General features: G+C 41.2%; 1 protein-coding gene across 1 annotated transcript in view; it reads left to right on the forward strand.

Annotated features, from left to right (window-relative positions):
- The window catches only part of Mmp20 (matrix metallopeptidase 20), a 44,521-nt gene extending 28,654 nt beyond the window's left edge, over positions 1-15,867 (forward strand). Inside the window, exons 9-10 of the mRNA XM_021207614.1 lie at positions 12,075-12,178; positions 13,972-15,867. Coding sequence (XP_021063273.1) covers positions 12,075-12,178; positions 13,972-14,072 — 205 coding nt within the window. The 3' untranslated portion in view covers positions 14,073-15,867. The remainder of the gene's footprint in view (positions 1-12,074; positions 12,179-13,971) is intronic.

Consider the following 15,867-nt stretch of genomic DNA (forward strand, 5'->3'; position numbering starts at 1 on the left):
ATAGCCCTGGCTGTCCTGGAACAGACTTGTAGACCAGGCTGACCTCCAACTTAGAGATCTGTCTGCCTCTGCCTCCAAAGTGTTCAGATAAAAACTGTGTGCCTTTTCACCTGGCATCATCTGCATCATTTTATGTTATCTCTCTTAAATAACCATTTGCAAAGGAAATTTCACATAAAAAAATCTTTCATATCTTCTCTCACTCTTAATATTTTCACTCTCAATCTGAACAAAAGAAAGTAACTCATTTGAAGCATATGTATTTCATGAATATATAACATTTGTCATTATTATTATTATCATTATTATTATATGAAAATCCAAATGAATGTTGACTCTTCTGAGAGCCATGGAGAGCCCTGATGGGTGAGTAACCTGATCTCTATGGTGGATTTTCAGTGACTCAGATGGACAGACACCGGTATGAGCATGGTGCTGGGTGAGGAAGTACACCTGAGGATTGTTCAAGTTTCTCAGTGTTCCAGTGATGTCTTCAGAGGGCTTGCCTGCAGCCTCACAGTTTCTCTTCCCTTTAGTCTATCACCCTCCACAACGCTTGGGAAAGTATGTCTGAGTGGAGGTCTGGTGAGAGCAGAGAGGTAAATTCTCTCTGAATTGGAGGTCAGGGAAGGAGGGCTTCTCTGATGTAATAATCTCTATGCCCTGGAGAGACACAGCATCAAGTCTTTTGGGCTGGATCTCTGTGACTACCTATTAAGGAAGTCTTTATATGTTGCTTCTTTATTGAGTTTTGGCTTGTTTATTGATTTTTTAACTTGTTATTGGAAGGGCACACATGTCATGGCACCGTGGGTAGGTCAGAGGACACTTGCGGGACTTGCTTCTCTCCTTCCACCATGGGAGTCTTGGGGTCTAACTCTAGTTGCTAGGGTTGACTGCAGGTTCTTCTGTCTGCTGAGCCATCCCATGAGACCATGGAAGAACCTTTAGTGATCTAGATGAAGAGAGTTCCTTACAATACTTCTTTTTTTCTTCCATTGTCAGTGGCTAATTTCTCCCATTGAGTGTTCTCATTCATCTACCAATGGCAACAGGAATAATGGTAGAAGGGGTTTTCATGTGGTGGGAGTGCCATGGTCTCTGTCATCCTTCATTATGATGGATGGTTTCTGAATGTATGTGGAGTGATTTGCATATCCACACTGGCAATGAGAACACAGGCTGTCTGTACGGTAGGCTGAAGCATCACTGCTAGAAAGGACACATCTTCCACATTCTCCTTTCTGGATGCCTGTACTGCTGGAAGATATTCTCATTTAAAGATTTTTATAGTAAGTTATAATAGAGAAAAAATAATAAGTAACAAAAGTAAGAATAGTAAAGTAAAAATTAATGTTACTTGTGAATGCCTTAAAAATAAAATAAAACCTATTGTCAAATCACTTCATTAAACCTAGCTATTGGGTATGAGTACATCCCGGGCTTTCTCCTGGAATCTTGATGCTCAAAAGAAGCCACAGAGTTTCCAGTAGAGACTGAGGACATAGCTCAGAAGCAGTGCTCCCCTATCAAGTCTGGACCCCTGAGTTCCATCCCCAGTGTTCTTACAGCAAGGTTGAGGTCTGAGTTCAATCCCCAGTGTAAAGCACAAGACACATGAGAGATGTGAGCAGGAGTAAGGGAGCCATAGCGTTTACAGCAGGTTGACCAGCAATGAGCAGGCTAGCTCTCCATTTCTTTATTTACAAAATGGAGGCAGAAACTGTACTTAACTTCACAGTTACCAAGTTGAAAAAGAAAGGGGGGGAGAAGAATGTGGGATGCCTGTCACCTGATATGTAACCAGAAATCATCCTACAGCCTAGTAGATCTAGAGATAAATGATTAACCGAAGTTCAAATACAAGAGCACCGCTGTCAGAGGCGGCATGGCTTTCAGGAAGCCAGATCAAGGAGGAACAGGCAGTCTAGCAAAGGCGTCAGAAAAGGGTGCCCAGGGGAAGTGAGGACTGCACCCGCTTCCAGAGGTGTGTGGGAGTTTCCCAGGCAGAAGCGGGTAGGGGCAGGAGTGGGTGGGGGCAGGAGGAGTGGGTGGGGACAGGTGGCTTCCAGGCAGACAGAGCAATTGATGAGAAAGCACCAGGGTAAGAATGGGCAGTGAGCATGGGGGAAACTGCAGGTGATTCATTCAAGGTAGTGAGACTACCAGCCCCAAGACCTTTGACTTCTGCAGAGATCCATGTCAACTCTGTAGGAAAGGGGTAATTACTAAATATCTTAAAGAAAAGATAAGCTCAGTATGTTATGTGACGTGACTAGAAATCAGAGAAGAGAGGCCACAAAGCCACAGAAAGTCTATTCAATGTGTTTAAAAAGAATAATTCCCAACCAAAATGCTGCACGTAGCAAAGCTATCATTAAATCAGAGAGATTGGGCATGGTGGTGCAGGCCTTTTCTCCCCGCTTTGAGAAGAATGGGCAGAAGAATGTTGTGAGTTTGAGGTCAGCCTGGTTTACATAGTAGGTGCCAAGCCAGCCAAAAATGCATAGTGATTGCCCGTTTCAAAGAGTTATGGAGTGGGGAATACATAGGTAGAAACAGAATATTTTCAATAAACTTAAATCTGTGAGAATCTCTGGCTTGCTGAGTTGCCTTACAAGTAATAATGAAGTTATTTATGCTGAAGGCAAGTGATCCTGTATAATATACACATACACACTCACACATATGCAAGTTCACTTGGCACCAGAAGATGTAATTATGTAGTAGCAGAATAATATAAATGTGCTTCTTCTGTCTTCTCTTAACTGATATGAGAATCAATTTTACATATATATATATATATATATATATATATATATATATATATATGCACATACTAATATTGTGCACTACAATACAGATACACACACACACATTTCCTACTGCTGGTATGGAAGAAAACTGTTTTGAGTTGTGGAAGTGATACCAAATGATAACACTCATTCACAGACAATATTAACCAAAAAGACTGATGCAACAAAAAAAAAAATTCAACACTTATGTTTCTGTCTCTAAGCATCATTACAAAATATGCAACTATATAAAATCATTGTTATAAAAACTATTTCATAAATATGTTACAAAATCCCAAAAAGAATGGGAATAAAATAGAGGTGATCAGGGCATCTCTCTATCTTGAATTAAGATACTATATATCTGAAGCCCTGTTTGAAGTTTTGCTTTGAGTTTTGAGTGGATGTGTATATGTGTATGTGTGTTTGTCTACGTGCATACAGGTCCACAGGTCCAGGCATGTGGAGGCCAGGAAACAGCCTTAGGCATTGTTCTTTTCTTAAGTCTTACTAGCTGGGACTTGCTGAGTAGGCCACATTTGCAAACAAGTGAGCCTGGGAACTGGTCTGTCTCCACTTCCCTAGCTCTGGGATAAGCATGTACCACCATGCCCAGCTTTTTACACAGATGCTGTGGTGTGAACGTAAATGCCCAGGAATGCAAGGCAAGCATTTTACCAAGTGAGCCATCTGTCTCCTCAGCCTGAAGTGGAGATATGTACGGATTGAGGCATTGCACACTGCATGCCTGTGATCCTAGTCCTTGAGATGTGGAGGCAAGAGGGCCAGAGTTCAGTGTCACCCACAGTTACATTGTGAGTTAAAGAAATAAATAATTAAAACTCAACAACAAAAAAGAAATGCATGGTAAGCCCATGAAATAACCTAAGAAAATATTTAAAAACTAAAATGTTCTTTAGAAAAGTTTCACCAATACAAAGAAAATAGTAAGGAGGAATAGAGGAGGACAGTATAAGACATATAAAAACCAGAAGATGAAACAGCAGGCATACAGCTTGCTTATCAATAATATTAAATTCAAGTATAGCAAGATCCATAGGGTTCGAGTTAAAAGAAATTTCAATTATCTACCAGGGACATGTTTATCTGTTTATTTTTATTTTGCATCCACTTAATTGTTGGAGGGGATGGTGGAATGCCATGGCATGCTTGTCAAGATCAGAGTACAGCTTACAGGAGTCAGCTCCTTCCTGCTAACGTGTGGGTCCTGGGGACAAATGGCTTGGAGACAGTGCCTTCACTGCCTGAGTCATCTTGATAGAACTGCCACTTCCTTCGTTTTCTCTTTTAAAGATTTGTTTAGTTTTACTTTATGTGTATGGTTGTTTTGCCTCCTTTTATGTCTGTATACCATGTGCATGCAATGCCTGTGGAAGTCTGTGGATCCCCTAGAACTGGAGTTAAATGTGGTTGTGAGATACCACATGTGAGCTGGGAATGGAACCTAGGTCCTCTGGATGGGAAGCCAGAGCTCTTACCCACTGAGCCATCTCTCTCCAGCCTGTAGTTCCTTCGTAAGAGCAAAAGATTGCCACACTGTCAGCTGTTAGTCTAATTTAAAAGCTATAAAAACTTTTGCTTCATTTTTCATTTAGTCTTCTAAGATATTGTTTAACCTTTGGACAGCTGGCTTTCTATGGAGAGCAGTGTACTGGAAATAGATCCTAGCAGAAACCACTGCTATGTCCCATAGACTGTAAAGGGGAAGTGTGCTTTATTTGTTAAGAACATTTCATTATGATAGTTATTCAGAAGTTATTCAAGCACACTTCCAAATATAGAGAGAAGTTTGTCTGATCTTAGCTAAAAGAGTATTTTGTGTCATTTCAGTCACTGGGCACGGATTCAGCCTTGCCTGGTGACTCAAGCATAGCAAACAATGCCTTATAAGAGAGGACAGACGTTTTGAGCTGGGGTGTAGCTCAGTGAGAGAACACTTGCCTGACATGTGAGGCCTGGGCTTTGATGCAACACCTCAAAGGAGCATCAGAGGACACTTTGTAGTGTTGGACTGGCGTTTAAGCAGTCCTCATTCAGATGGTCTGTCCTCAGGTTTTCTTCCTCCCTTCTCGATAGAGCTATGTTAAGTTCCATGCTCTCTTCTCGCGTTGTAGCCCTATCAGTCTTTGCTTTTTATTATGAGGCTCCCTTATGATTACATACAGATACATTGAACTGATGGCATGAATCTCTCCCCACCCTATGCAAAAGCAAGAGGCTTATTTTCCAGTGCTTCAGGATCAACCCTCAATCAACCAGCCCCTCAAGTCAAGTGATGAGAAGGCGACTCCGAATGACTATTACAAGTTTTTATAATTTTTAGGCATATAGGTTACATCAGCAAGGTTACAATTCAAACTTATTGGCTAAGCATATTGACCTTTAAATCTATTGCCTAGCAAGCAAGACATGCATTTGAACTCTACCTGGGACTTTCCATCAGTCAGTACATTCTGAGAATTTTTTACTCAGGAATATTCCCGTGAGTGGAGAATGGACTTGGCCTAGCCTTGACACCAAGCAGGAGGGGGAAGCTGTAAGGAGGGTGTGGGACTGGAAAAAGCCCTTTGGGTCCCTTATTCCCCTTTTTTCTTGTACAAGCTCCAATCCTGGAGCTACGCTCAGGGGTCTTGGGTAACTATCTCATATTCTTCAGGTCCTGTCCTCAGGGTCTCATATTTTTGGCGCAGGACTATCAGCTACACTGCTCCCATTCTCTCTTTTATGAAGGCTATACGCTTGTTCAATACGCTGGGTCTAAAGCTCAACAGCAGCAGGAGAAAAATTAGGTGTCCGAACAAAATGGCTATGAGGGTGGTTAACCAAGGGGAGGAGTTAACCCAAAATTCGAACCAGCTCTGACTCTGTTCTTTCTCTCTTCTGCTTGGCTAGCCCTTCTCTCACCTTGGCCATTGAATCTTTAACTATGCTGGAATGGTCTCCAGTATGTGCTTCCTGATGTTTCACACCCCCAGGAAGCACAGAAAAAGCAGTTGGCCCCCAACACTGATGGACCTGCTGCTTGCTTCTCCCATCTCAGGGGCACACATATATGAGGGTTTCTTGTAGGACACTCCTAAACTTCGGGTGTCCACACCCTAAGTCCCACCCTCCAAGGCCACTTCTAGGACACAGTTTGGATTCACAAGTTCCCCATCCCCCACATTAAGGTAATCCCTCCCCCTGTGTCTCTAGGGTGGGGATATCCCAGGAGTCAAGGCCCACCACTAAGTTACAGAGGTCAAAGACAAGGTCTAGCCACCAGGTGTAAGGCAGGTGGTCCTCTGGAGTGGACCAAGCTGCATCCCCAGTGGCTGAGAGTAGTTGCCACGTCACTTTGCTGGGTTGTAGAGGTTGCTGAGACTCAGCACCGGAAGGAAGATACACCATAGCCATCTCACGGTGTCTCTGGCCTTGCAGAAGAGGGGTTGCTCCGGTGTCTGGCTGCTGTCCAGTTGGCATGTGAACCCAGGCAGTTACTCCATCCACTTTAATGGAAGTCGGGGTGGTCCACAAAACCAGGAATGGCCCATTCCACTTTGCTTCCAAGTTTTCAGCACGTTGCTTTAGATACCCCAAGATGTTAGAAAAGTCAGAGCTGTGAGAAACGCTGACAAAGAAAGCTGCTAACAGGGAATAGAACTAGCCCAAGAGAATGAAGTTTGATGCTGCTGAATGCCAACAGCAGTCAACAAGGATGAAAGGAGCTGGAGGTCTGGAGAGTGCTTTGACACTAAACATGGAGACATGGAGTCTGGAGTCTGACCAGCTGCTTTTCTGCTTTCCTTTTGTCTGGTGTTTTTGACTTTATACAGGATTACACGTAAAGACTGCATGAATCTCAGAAGAAACTTTAAAGTTAGGGCTTTTAACATTGTTGAGTCTGCTATAGACAATGGAGACTTTTGAAGTAGGATTAAATGTATTTTGCATTATGCTGTAGCTATGTTTGGCCACCATAGACTCTTTGATCAAGCCTGTAGGGGCCAGGGAGTGGGATGTGGTGGTTCAAATGTGCTTGATCCAGGAACTGGCACTATTGGGAGGTGTGGCCTTGTTGCATGTGTCACTTGGGCATGGGCTTTAATACCGGCATCCTAGCTGCATGGAAGCCAATCTTCTCCTGTTTGCCTTCAGAACAAGATGTAGATCTCTCAGTTCCTCCAGCACCATGCCTGCCCTGCACACTGCCATGCTTCTCACCATGATGATAATGAACTGAACCTCAGAACCTGTAAGCCAGCCCCAACTAAATGTTGTCCTTATAAGACACATGCATGCACATGCTTACACTTAACTAAAATAAATCTTTAAAAAGCACAATTTTACAAATTCTTATAAAATAAAATTTACCCTAGATATTCAAATTGAAATAATACTGAACAAATCATTTCATAATATTAGAATTTTCTGAAGGATTGGTTCACCAGTAATTTTTACCAAAACATTTAAAGAAGAACAAATACCCCAAACATAGAAAAGGGCACCACCTAGCTCACTATATGAGCCAGCAAGTCCTTGACACCAAAATTGGGCAAAGGTGTTATGAAGAAATGAACCTTCAGATCAACTTTTATTTATAAATACTAATGCAAAAGTGCTCCAAAAATAATGCCTAGAAAATCAGGAAGTGTTTAAAATAATTATATACAAAGATGAAGAAGAATTTTTATGGGAATGTAAGCTTTTGCTAATGTCCAGAAATCAAAGTGTCATGTTTTATGCTAATTAAGTAAGAAAAACCTTGGGATTGTCCTCCTAGTGCAGAAAGTGTTTGGTGAAACTCAGCATCATTTTATAATTTTTAAAAATGACAGTGATCGAAACATGATAAAACAGAAACAACTGTCCTGAACTAGAGAAAAAGAATCTGTGCCAAACCACAGATCACGTCAGACTGAGCAGTGGATGGCTGATGGCTGTCTATACTAAAGTCAAGAGCAAAACAGAGATCTCCAGTCCTCCCACAGCTGTTAAGTTTACAGGAGGTCCAAACACAGAAATTCATCAAGATGAATGAAATGAAACTCAGCCAGAGTAGAAAGTCAAACTTCTCTTCGTGCGTGCGATAGTCTTTTAAAAGAAAAACATAATTAAGACTCAAAACAAACTATTCAAACTAACAAATCCATTCAACAAGTTTGCAAGGACTAAAGGAAATAAAATGAACTATGTAATACAGCATCAAAGCGACTTAAGATATTTAAAAAATAAACTAAAAAGAAATTGAAAAGTACTGTCTAAAAACTGAACTATGAATGAAAAATTACACACAAGCTGTAATGTGAAGATGCTCCATGTTTGTGGGCTGCAAGCCCACAGAAGTCTGAAGACATTAGTGTTTCCCAAATGATCTGCACCTTCAGCATACTATCAGAGTGTCACTTGCTGCTTTGTAGAAAGTGACAGGCTGAACGGCAGCTTCATTTGGAAAGGCCAAGGCCTTCAAATAGCTAAAACATCAAGGAATGAAGAAGGTATGATAAGAATTTATAGACACAGTCCTTTCTTCCTGATTTCAAAATTCACTACAAAGAAGCAACAGCCAAAGAAGTGTGAGCACCATTCAGGACACACAGGTACACGGATGGAATGAAGTGTGAGCATCATAAGGACACACAGGTACACGGATGGAATGAAGTGTGAGCATCATAAGGACACACAGGTACATCAGTGGAATGAAGTGTGGACTCCAGAGTTTTACCCATATGGCTGTAGAAAGCTGGCTCACAAGCTGCAGAGGACATTCAGTGGGGTAACAATATTCTTCTCAATAAATTCTGTTGGTACAAGTGAAGAGCCACACATAAAAGCATGGGTCTGGACTCTTCACGACGTGGGTAAAATCAAGTCAAAAGTGGTTAAATACCTCACACATAAATGCTAACACGAGAAAAACTTTTAAAGAAAAATATAAGTTCAACTACTTATTCAAATTCTAACAAGTACTGTTGAGACTTCAGGGAAGGCAGAACCTTCATACAACAGTTGATGGGGTGAAGAGTTACTAGGGCCACATGGAGGACTGGCTCCTATACCTGAGAAAGTTCAATAGGTCCAGGGTTATACTCACAGGCCTGTTCCTAAGAGAAATAAATGCTATACATAAGTATTTGTGGTGGCAGCATAATAATCAAGTGGTAGAAACAATCCAAGTTACCTTTTTATAAAGTGTTGAATTGGTAGATAAAAATGTGATAATGGATCATTTGACTGATACCGTGTGTCCATAAAATGAAGTGCGTGCAGACAATGGAAGCGTGCCCTGTAGTAAAGAGAAGCTGGGTGCCCATACCAGAAAGAGGGGATGTGTGATGGACGCCTGCAATCCCGGTACTAGGGAGGCAGAGGAAGGAGGATAAGGAGTTCAGTTCCACAGCCAGTTCAAGGCCAGCCTGGGCTCCATGAATTCCCAGTTCAAGGCCAGCCTGGGCTCCATGAATTCCCTGTCTCAAAAGAACAAAGGCAAGCCACCAGAAACGCTTGACAAACCAACATCTTAAATACAGTATCTTATTAAGTTAAACAGAAAGTCAGGTGCTTTGCCAACATTTGCAATTTCAACTGTGGAGAGGAAGGTGTGTCTGAAAACCTACATTGGGTGTCTCTGCATTGTGATATCACTAAGTCACTGGCAACGACTCCTAGCTATATCCTTTAAACTGCATTAAATGGTTAGGCAAATGTTGATGAATGAAATAAGTCAGTGTTCAGGCTTCATAGACAAGACTTTAGTGATAAGAAAATACAGCAGCACTTTTAGCAGATCATAGCACGTAGTAGATTATCAATCAAAATGTTTTCTATAATAGTCAAGTTCAGCTAATAGTCACTTTGATGTCCTGTCATGTGACAGGAGTCATGCTATACAGTATCTCAAGATCTCTCCACTCTGTCACCCCCATCTGCTTTCTCAGCAATATTGCGAAGGATGTTTCATTGCCTTTGTTCAACACTTTAAAAGAGCATCTCTGAGAGTTTTAATGACTGGACCAACATACCACATAGTATATCAGCAAGATGACTGAACAATTAAAAGAATATGCCTGTTCTCATTCCCTGAGAATCACGTGGTAGAAGAAGAGAACAGATTCTCACAAGGTGTCCACTAGCCTACACACACATTCACACACATACACACTCATACACGTACACACACTCACACACACTCACACACACATACACACTCACACACATACACATATTCACATACAAATACACACTCACACACATACACACACTCACACAATACACACATATACAGGCATTCATATATATATATATATATATATATACACACACACACTCACACACACACTCATACACATATACACTAGTACACACATACACTCACACACACATACACACTCTCACACACACACTCACACAGAAAGATGAATGTTAAAATAACACAGCTAGGAAGTGGTTCACTGGAATCTATATCTCATGTGCCTTGAATCCAAATGGAATGTCCCTTTTGTCTGCCAGATATACTTATTCTTTGGTTCATTTCATAATTTACTTATTGGCTCAAAGGGTCATGGTTATTGCTGCACATAACTTTTTCTGTAATCCTGTTGGCAAAGTCCTTACCACAACAGTGGCTGCCCTTAACCCTTGCCTGGCCTGTTTCTCAGGATCACCTCCATCATCTTCCAGTCCTCTGTCCCTTGCTTTAACCCTTGTCTGGTGCAAAATGCAATCTGCTGACACAGGTTTAAAGATTGAAAACTAAACATGGCACAAAGAAAACAAGGAAAGATAAAAAAAGAAGAAGAAGAAAAAGAGAGAGAGAAATTAAGAATTAAATTTGTTGATGCCTTAAGGTCCCAGATCAAATTACAGAGTCAGCTAGACCTCTAAAAAGCTGGATTCTAGTTCTTGAGAATCAAAATAAACCACAACATCTATGGCTGGAGCTTGTCTTGGCTCCCACATAAGGCAAGGGAAGGTGTCATATGATCATGCATGTGAACTGTCTTATCCTCGTGGTGGATCTTTTCCAAATGAAAGCCTACAGCTCAGATAATATTCTCATATATTCTCAATTACACTGTGGGTAGATAAGGGTCAAAAAGCCAAACACAAAGCCATCTTTTTGTCAGCACTGGGAAAGTCATTGGTAGGAACTGTCTTTTTCTCAGGTTACATCCTCCCTGCCTTCCTTAGGTATAACCTCCTTGTGAACCTGTGAGAGAGAAAGGTAAGCGGGTGATTTGATGATAGTGTCCTTACTCGGCAAAATGAAAGCAGGTGGCTTTCCGTCAGTGCTTCAGAGTCCTGCTCCTACATCTCCGTAAGTGTGCTGGTGGAATATTAATACATCAGGATTGATCTATTGACATGTTGGGCGAGTCCCTCCCCTCCACCCCTGCCCACAGTACTAAAGAGCAGCCCAGCTCCTTGTCCCTTTAGCCTGGGCACCTCTGTAGGGGCTCAGTTCCCTCTCAGCAGCTGTTTTCTCCTAGGCCATGTAGGCAGAGGTACATTTCAGGAGATGGTGGCCGTTATCTGCCATGGCAAACTACCCAGCAACTCAGGGAGAAAAAAAAAAATAGTTGACCTACTGGTGATGTGTGCAGATGGGAATGCCCCAGCCTGGGGCTCTGTGTTCATGAAAAAGGGACTTTCTCATACTTTAAATGACATCTCACTAAAGAGTGAGAGTCATCACCACATGTCTTGAGTTCATACTGTACTGCTGACTAACAGTCACAGCCTTTTACAAGTGTAATTTAGGTCACAGAAAGACACACTTAACTGATGTCAGAGCTAGAATCTTAACCCACTATCTGCTTAGTCTCACGTTCCAGAAAAGAGCAATGAATTCAGGAGATGTGATTTGAAAAATAAGAGGCTCACATGTGGAACTATCCTTTAGAGCCAGGGGCTCTAAAGTGTATACAGTGAAAGACAATGGCTGCCCATCTGCCAGGATCCATCAGTAGCCAGTGACTCTGCCTGCTGGGGTAACATGGAAATATGGGAAGATGTGAAAGAACATATTTAGCCCTGGCTAATATTCAGAATGTAAAATAAAATAATGTTTGGAATTTAGCAAGAGCCATTTTTTAAGATATAGTTATTGTAGATTTTCTTGGTTCTAATGTACTGATTATTCACACAGTCATTTATTCATTCAAGAGAGAGACAGAGATATCTCAAATATGTTCAAAATCAGACCTAGCTAATAAGATTACGGATCACCTTAATGTCACCTATAATCATCAGTAACTTGTTTATGAAATAATATTTCAGCTATGATGAAAGAAAAAAGAAAATGGAAAAAGACTACCCAAAAAACACTGAAGAAGAGTTTTCAGGAGTGAGTGGCCATATAGATGCTGCTGTGGAACTGAATGGTGAGTTTGCCCACCAAAATGTCCCCCAGGAAATAAGAACAAGCAATCTGGGCTCTGCTTTAACTCAACAGAAATGGGTTTCAATGGAGGTCACTGTCATTTCATACATTTAAAAGGCCATATTACCTACTAGAAGAAGAATTATTTTTAAAATCCTTTCTTGAAAAATAAGTAAATAAAAATAAATTTGTGGCTCTCCATTTACTAATAGACATGTTTAGAAGTATGTCTTCCATGAACGTAGCCAACGTGGGCTGGAACGGTTCCACCTTTGCTTGAGTCCTGGCCTCACTTACCTGCACCGCTGTTCTTCAAGCCTCGCTGCACGCAGTGTTCTGTTTATCCACCCGTAGCAATGCCCACCTTCCAGTTGGGAGAAATAAATGGTTTAAGAGACAAAAAAAAAGTATGTTTTCAAGTGGGATGCAGCTAACCCTGACCCTGACCCTGACTTAATTACCATGCAGAGCCCTGGATTCAATTCCCAACACAACATAAACTGGTTATGTGGCTTGTAATCCCAGAACTTGGGGAAAGGAAGTTCAAAGCCATCCTCATCTACATGGCAGATTTGAGGACTGCCTGGGATGTGAGAGACCCTTTTTCAAATGAACCACAAAAGGTACAGCTTCAGCCTGTAATCCAGTGCTTAGGAGGTTGAAGCAGATAGATGAAAGGTTTGAGCCAGGCGTGGTGGCACATGCCTTTAATCCCAGCACTTGGGAGGCAGAGACAGGCGGATTTCTGAATTCGAGGCCATCCTGGTCTACAGAGTGAGTTCCAGGACAGCCAGGGCTAAACAGAGAAACCCTGTCTCGGAAAAAAAANCGGATTTCTGAATTCGAGGCCATCCTGGTCTACAGAGTGAGTTCCAGGACAGCCAGGGCTAAACAGAGAAACCCTGTCTCGGAAAAAAAAAAAAAAAAAAAAAAAGAAAGAAAAAAAGAAAGAAAAAGAAAAGTTTGACTACAGTCTGAGATACAAAATGGGACCTTTTCTCAAAAAACAATCAAACAACAGTACCACAGTGGAGCCTCAGTGCAGGAGCTGTAGTCTCAGCCTTCCCAATCTTTGACCTTCCCATCATCCAACTCCCAAAATCAAACAAATGTTAAAGAAGTTAGATAAAGTGAGTATTTTATATAAACCACACAAATTCAAATATATCTTTTGAATCATGTTCTTCTTGAGTACATAGTACAGAGACCGAGTGTCCAGAAACTCAGAAGAGATTCCTAATGTGACCTCTGTTCTCCTGGAACGTTGAGCATCCTTGAGAACGCCTATCTATATAGCACAGATGAAGCCCCTGGAAGAGGAAACAGTCTGTAATTTATGATTGGAGTTAAGAGGCTTCAGAGTGACTTCAAAGAGTGATCTGAGATGGGTGGGGGTCAAACATGGCAGTTGGCTGTTCCATAAGACCTTAGCTGGTTCTGAAGGACAGCTAAACATTTGATAAGCTATAAAAAAGAAGGAAGGACTTCTGTGAGGAGAGTGGTCTAAGCAAAATCACAAGGCATGATGAACACGCCTTCACATGGCCAGAAGTGAAGCCCGCACCCTGCTGGAACAAAGGAAAGACTGGGGAATGATCTGAAAAGTTAGGGGCCAGGTTCTAGAGCTTGTTGGAGCTCCACAGAAGACAAGCTTACTGCCATCTAACCAATTCCTGATTCCTCATTGGTACCGTGTCAAGAAAGCTGTGGTGTATTATAAACCTCCCCCTTAGAGGTCCATGCATCTCTCCAAGAAATCTCCAGTAACCACAATTTCAACTTTATCTCTTCTAGGCTACATTTACTTCTTTTCAGGACCGAAAACATTCAAGTACGATACAGAGAAGGAAGACGTGGTTAGTGTGGTAAAATCCAGCTCCTGGGTTGGTTGCTGAATCGCCAGGTCTAGTCTCTCCACAGGGACGAAGAGAGTTGTGAGCAACTGATGAATGGACATTACGTACTAAGTAGTGTGCCAGAGACATTCTTCTCCAACCTTCAGTCATGAGGGTGATTGAAGGTTCCTTGAAAATAATAATTCTATTGTCTTTCCTAATATTCATTCACAATTCTAATCTAAATGAGAAGCCACCTTTATTCAAAATCGCATAATATACCCTTTAGTTAAATATTCACTTTTCTCTTACCTACTGTAGTAAAGCAAATTGATCACTTTGGTTTCTGTTTGTAGAAAAAAGACTATGTGTACTCATGTGTACACACATGTGCATGTGAACACATACACGCATACAAATATTTCATTCAGCAAGGTCATTACCATACAAATTATAATTACTCTTTGAAAATAATGGCCATCATTTACTATGATGGATATAAATGTACTTATTTGTGCTTTGAAGGTATCACAAATGAAATGTACCGCCAGGCGTGTTCTTGGCTCTGGCTGCCCTCTGTATCTCCTACTGGCCTCTGAAGTGGGTTGGTAGACAAACATCCAGATTAATCTTCATGTTCCCAACAGCCAGACACTCTGCAACAGGGAACTTTTCTAACAAAACCCAATAAAAAATGTTGGCTTAGAGGAGTTCCTCATTTCTCTTTCCTGTTAATATTTACTAGCTCTTATCATGCTTTATTTGGCGACAAATTCTGTGTACTTGTAGAAAATGTAAACGATAGTATCAAATGTACACAGAGCCAGGAAAAGTAACCCAGCCCGATCTATCTCCTACTTCCTGGTAGCGCCCCCAGTGGAGACGTCTTTGATCCACCTCAGTTTCTTCTAAATAGTTTTCTACTTAAGGAAGTCTAATTTTTGTTGTTTTAGTTTGTTTGTTTTAATTCAAACTAAACCTTTTCTTCCCAACTCTACCCAGTTAATACAGAAAGAATAATTGCTATTAGTCTTGTGGTTTTTAAAATTTTTAGTACTAGAATTCTAGAACCAGCCTAGAGAAACCCTGCAACATTTTAAGAGTTCTAAAATTGAATAACATTTTTACTTCATAGATTACGTAGAAGAACTAGATTATAACACTTATAACTGTTATTGTTAGCATTGTTTATTAAATTTGCTTCATATATTCATGAAAAGACTGACCGATACTCTGTTACTGCAAGGGTTCCATTTGGCTTCTCTTACTGAAAGTCACTGTGCTTACCTAGCCAGATGTTGACTGTTGAAGACAATATCTGGTACCTTTGATGTCTAAGCTCAAGGTGCCCTGTTGAGAAGGAAAGCCGTTTCACTTTTATTGCAGGCTGGAAATGTCTTACTACCAATAACTAAAAAACAAAAGTAAACAAACAGCAACTAGAGAGATGGTCAGAAGGTAAGAATGCTTGCTGCTCTTCCAAGGACCTGAGTTCAGTCTCCAGCACCCACATGGACAACTTACAACCATCTTCTAACTCTGGTTCCAGGCACCAGGTTCTGGTGGCTTCCTTGGGCACCTGCACATATGTGTGCACATTGACATACATTGACATACATGCATATAAATAGTTTCAAAAACAAGCAAAGAGCAAAGTGGTGTGGCAAGACTTCACAATGTTAAGCAGAAAGTACACTACTGTGTGTGTATACCTGTGATAAATTAAAGCACAAAAACTTGCACACCAGTGTTCATGGCAGCATTATTCACAATAACCAAAAGTGGAACAATGTCCATCACATGATGCATGTGTGAATAAATGTGGTAGGTTCAGACAATGAAATGTGTATTAAAC

Source organism: Mus pahari, chromosome 10, assembly GCF_900095145.1.
Source record: "Mus pahari chromosome 10, PAHARI_EIJ_v1.1, whole genome shotgun sequence".
Classification (NCBI taxonomy): Eukaryota; Metazoa; Chordata; class Mammalia; order Rodentia; family Muridae; genus Mus; species Mus pahari.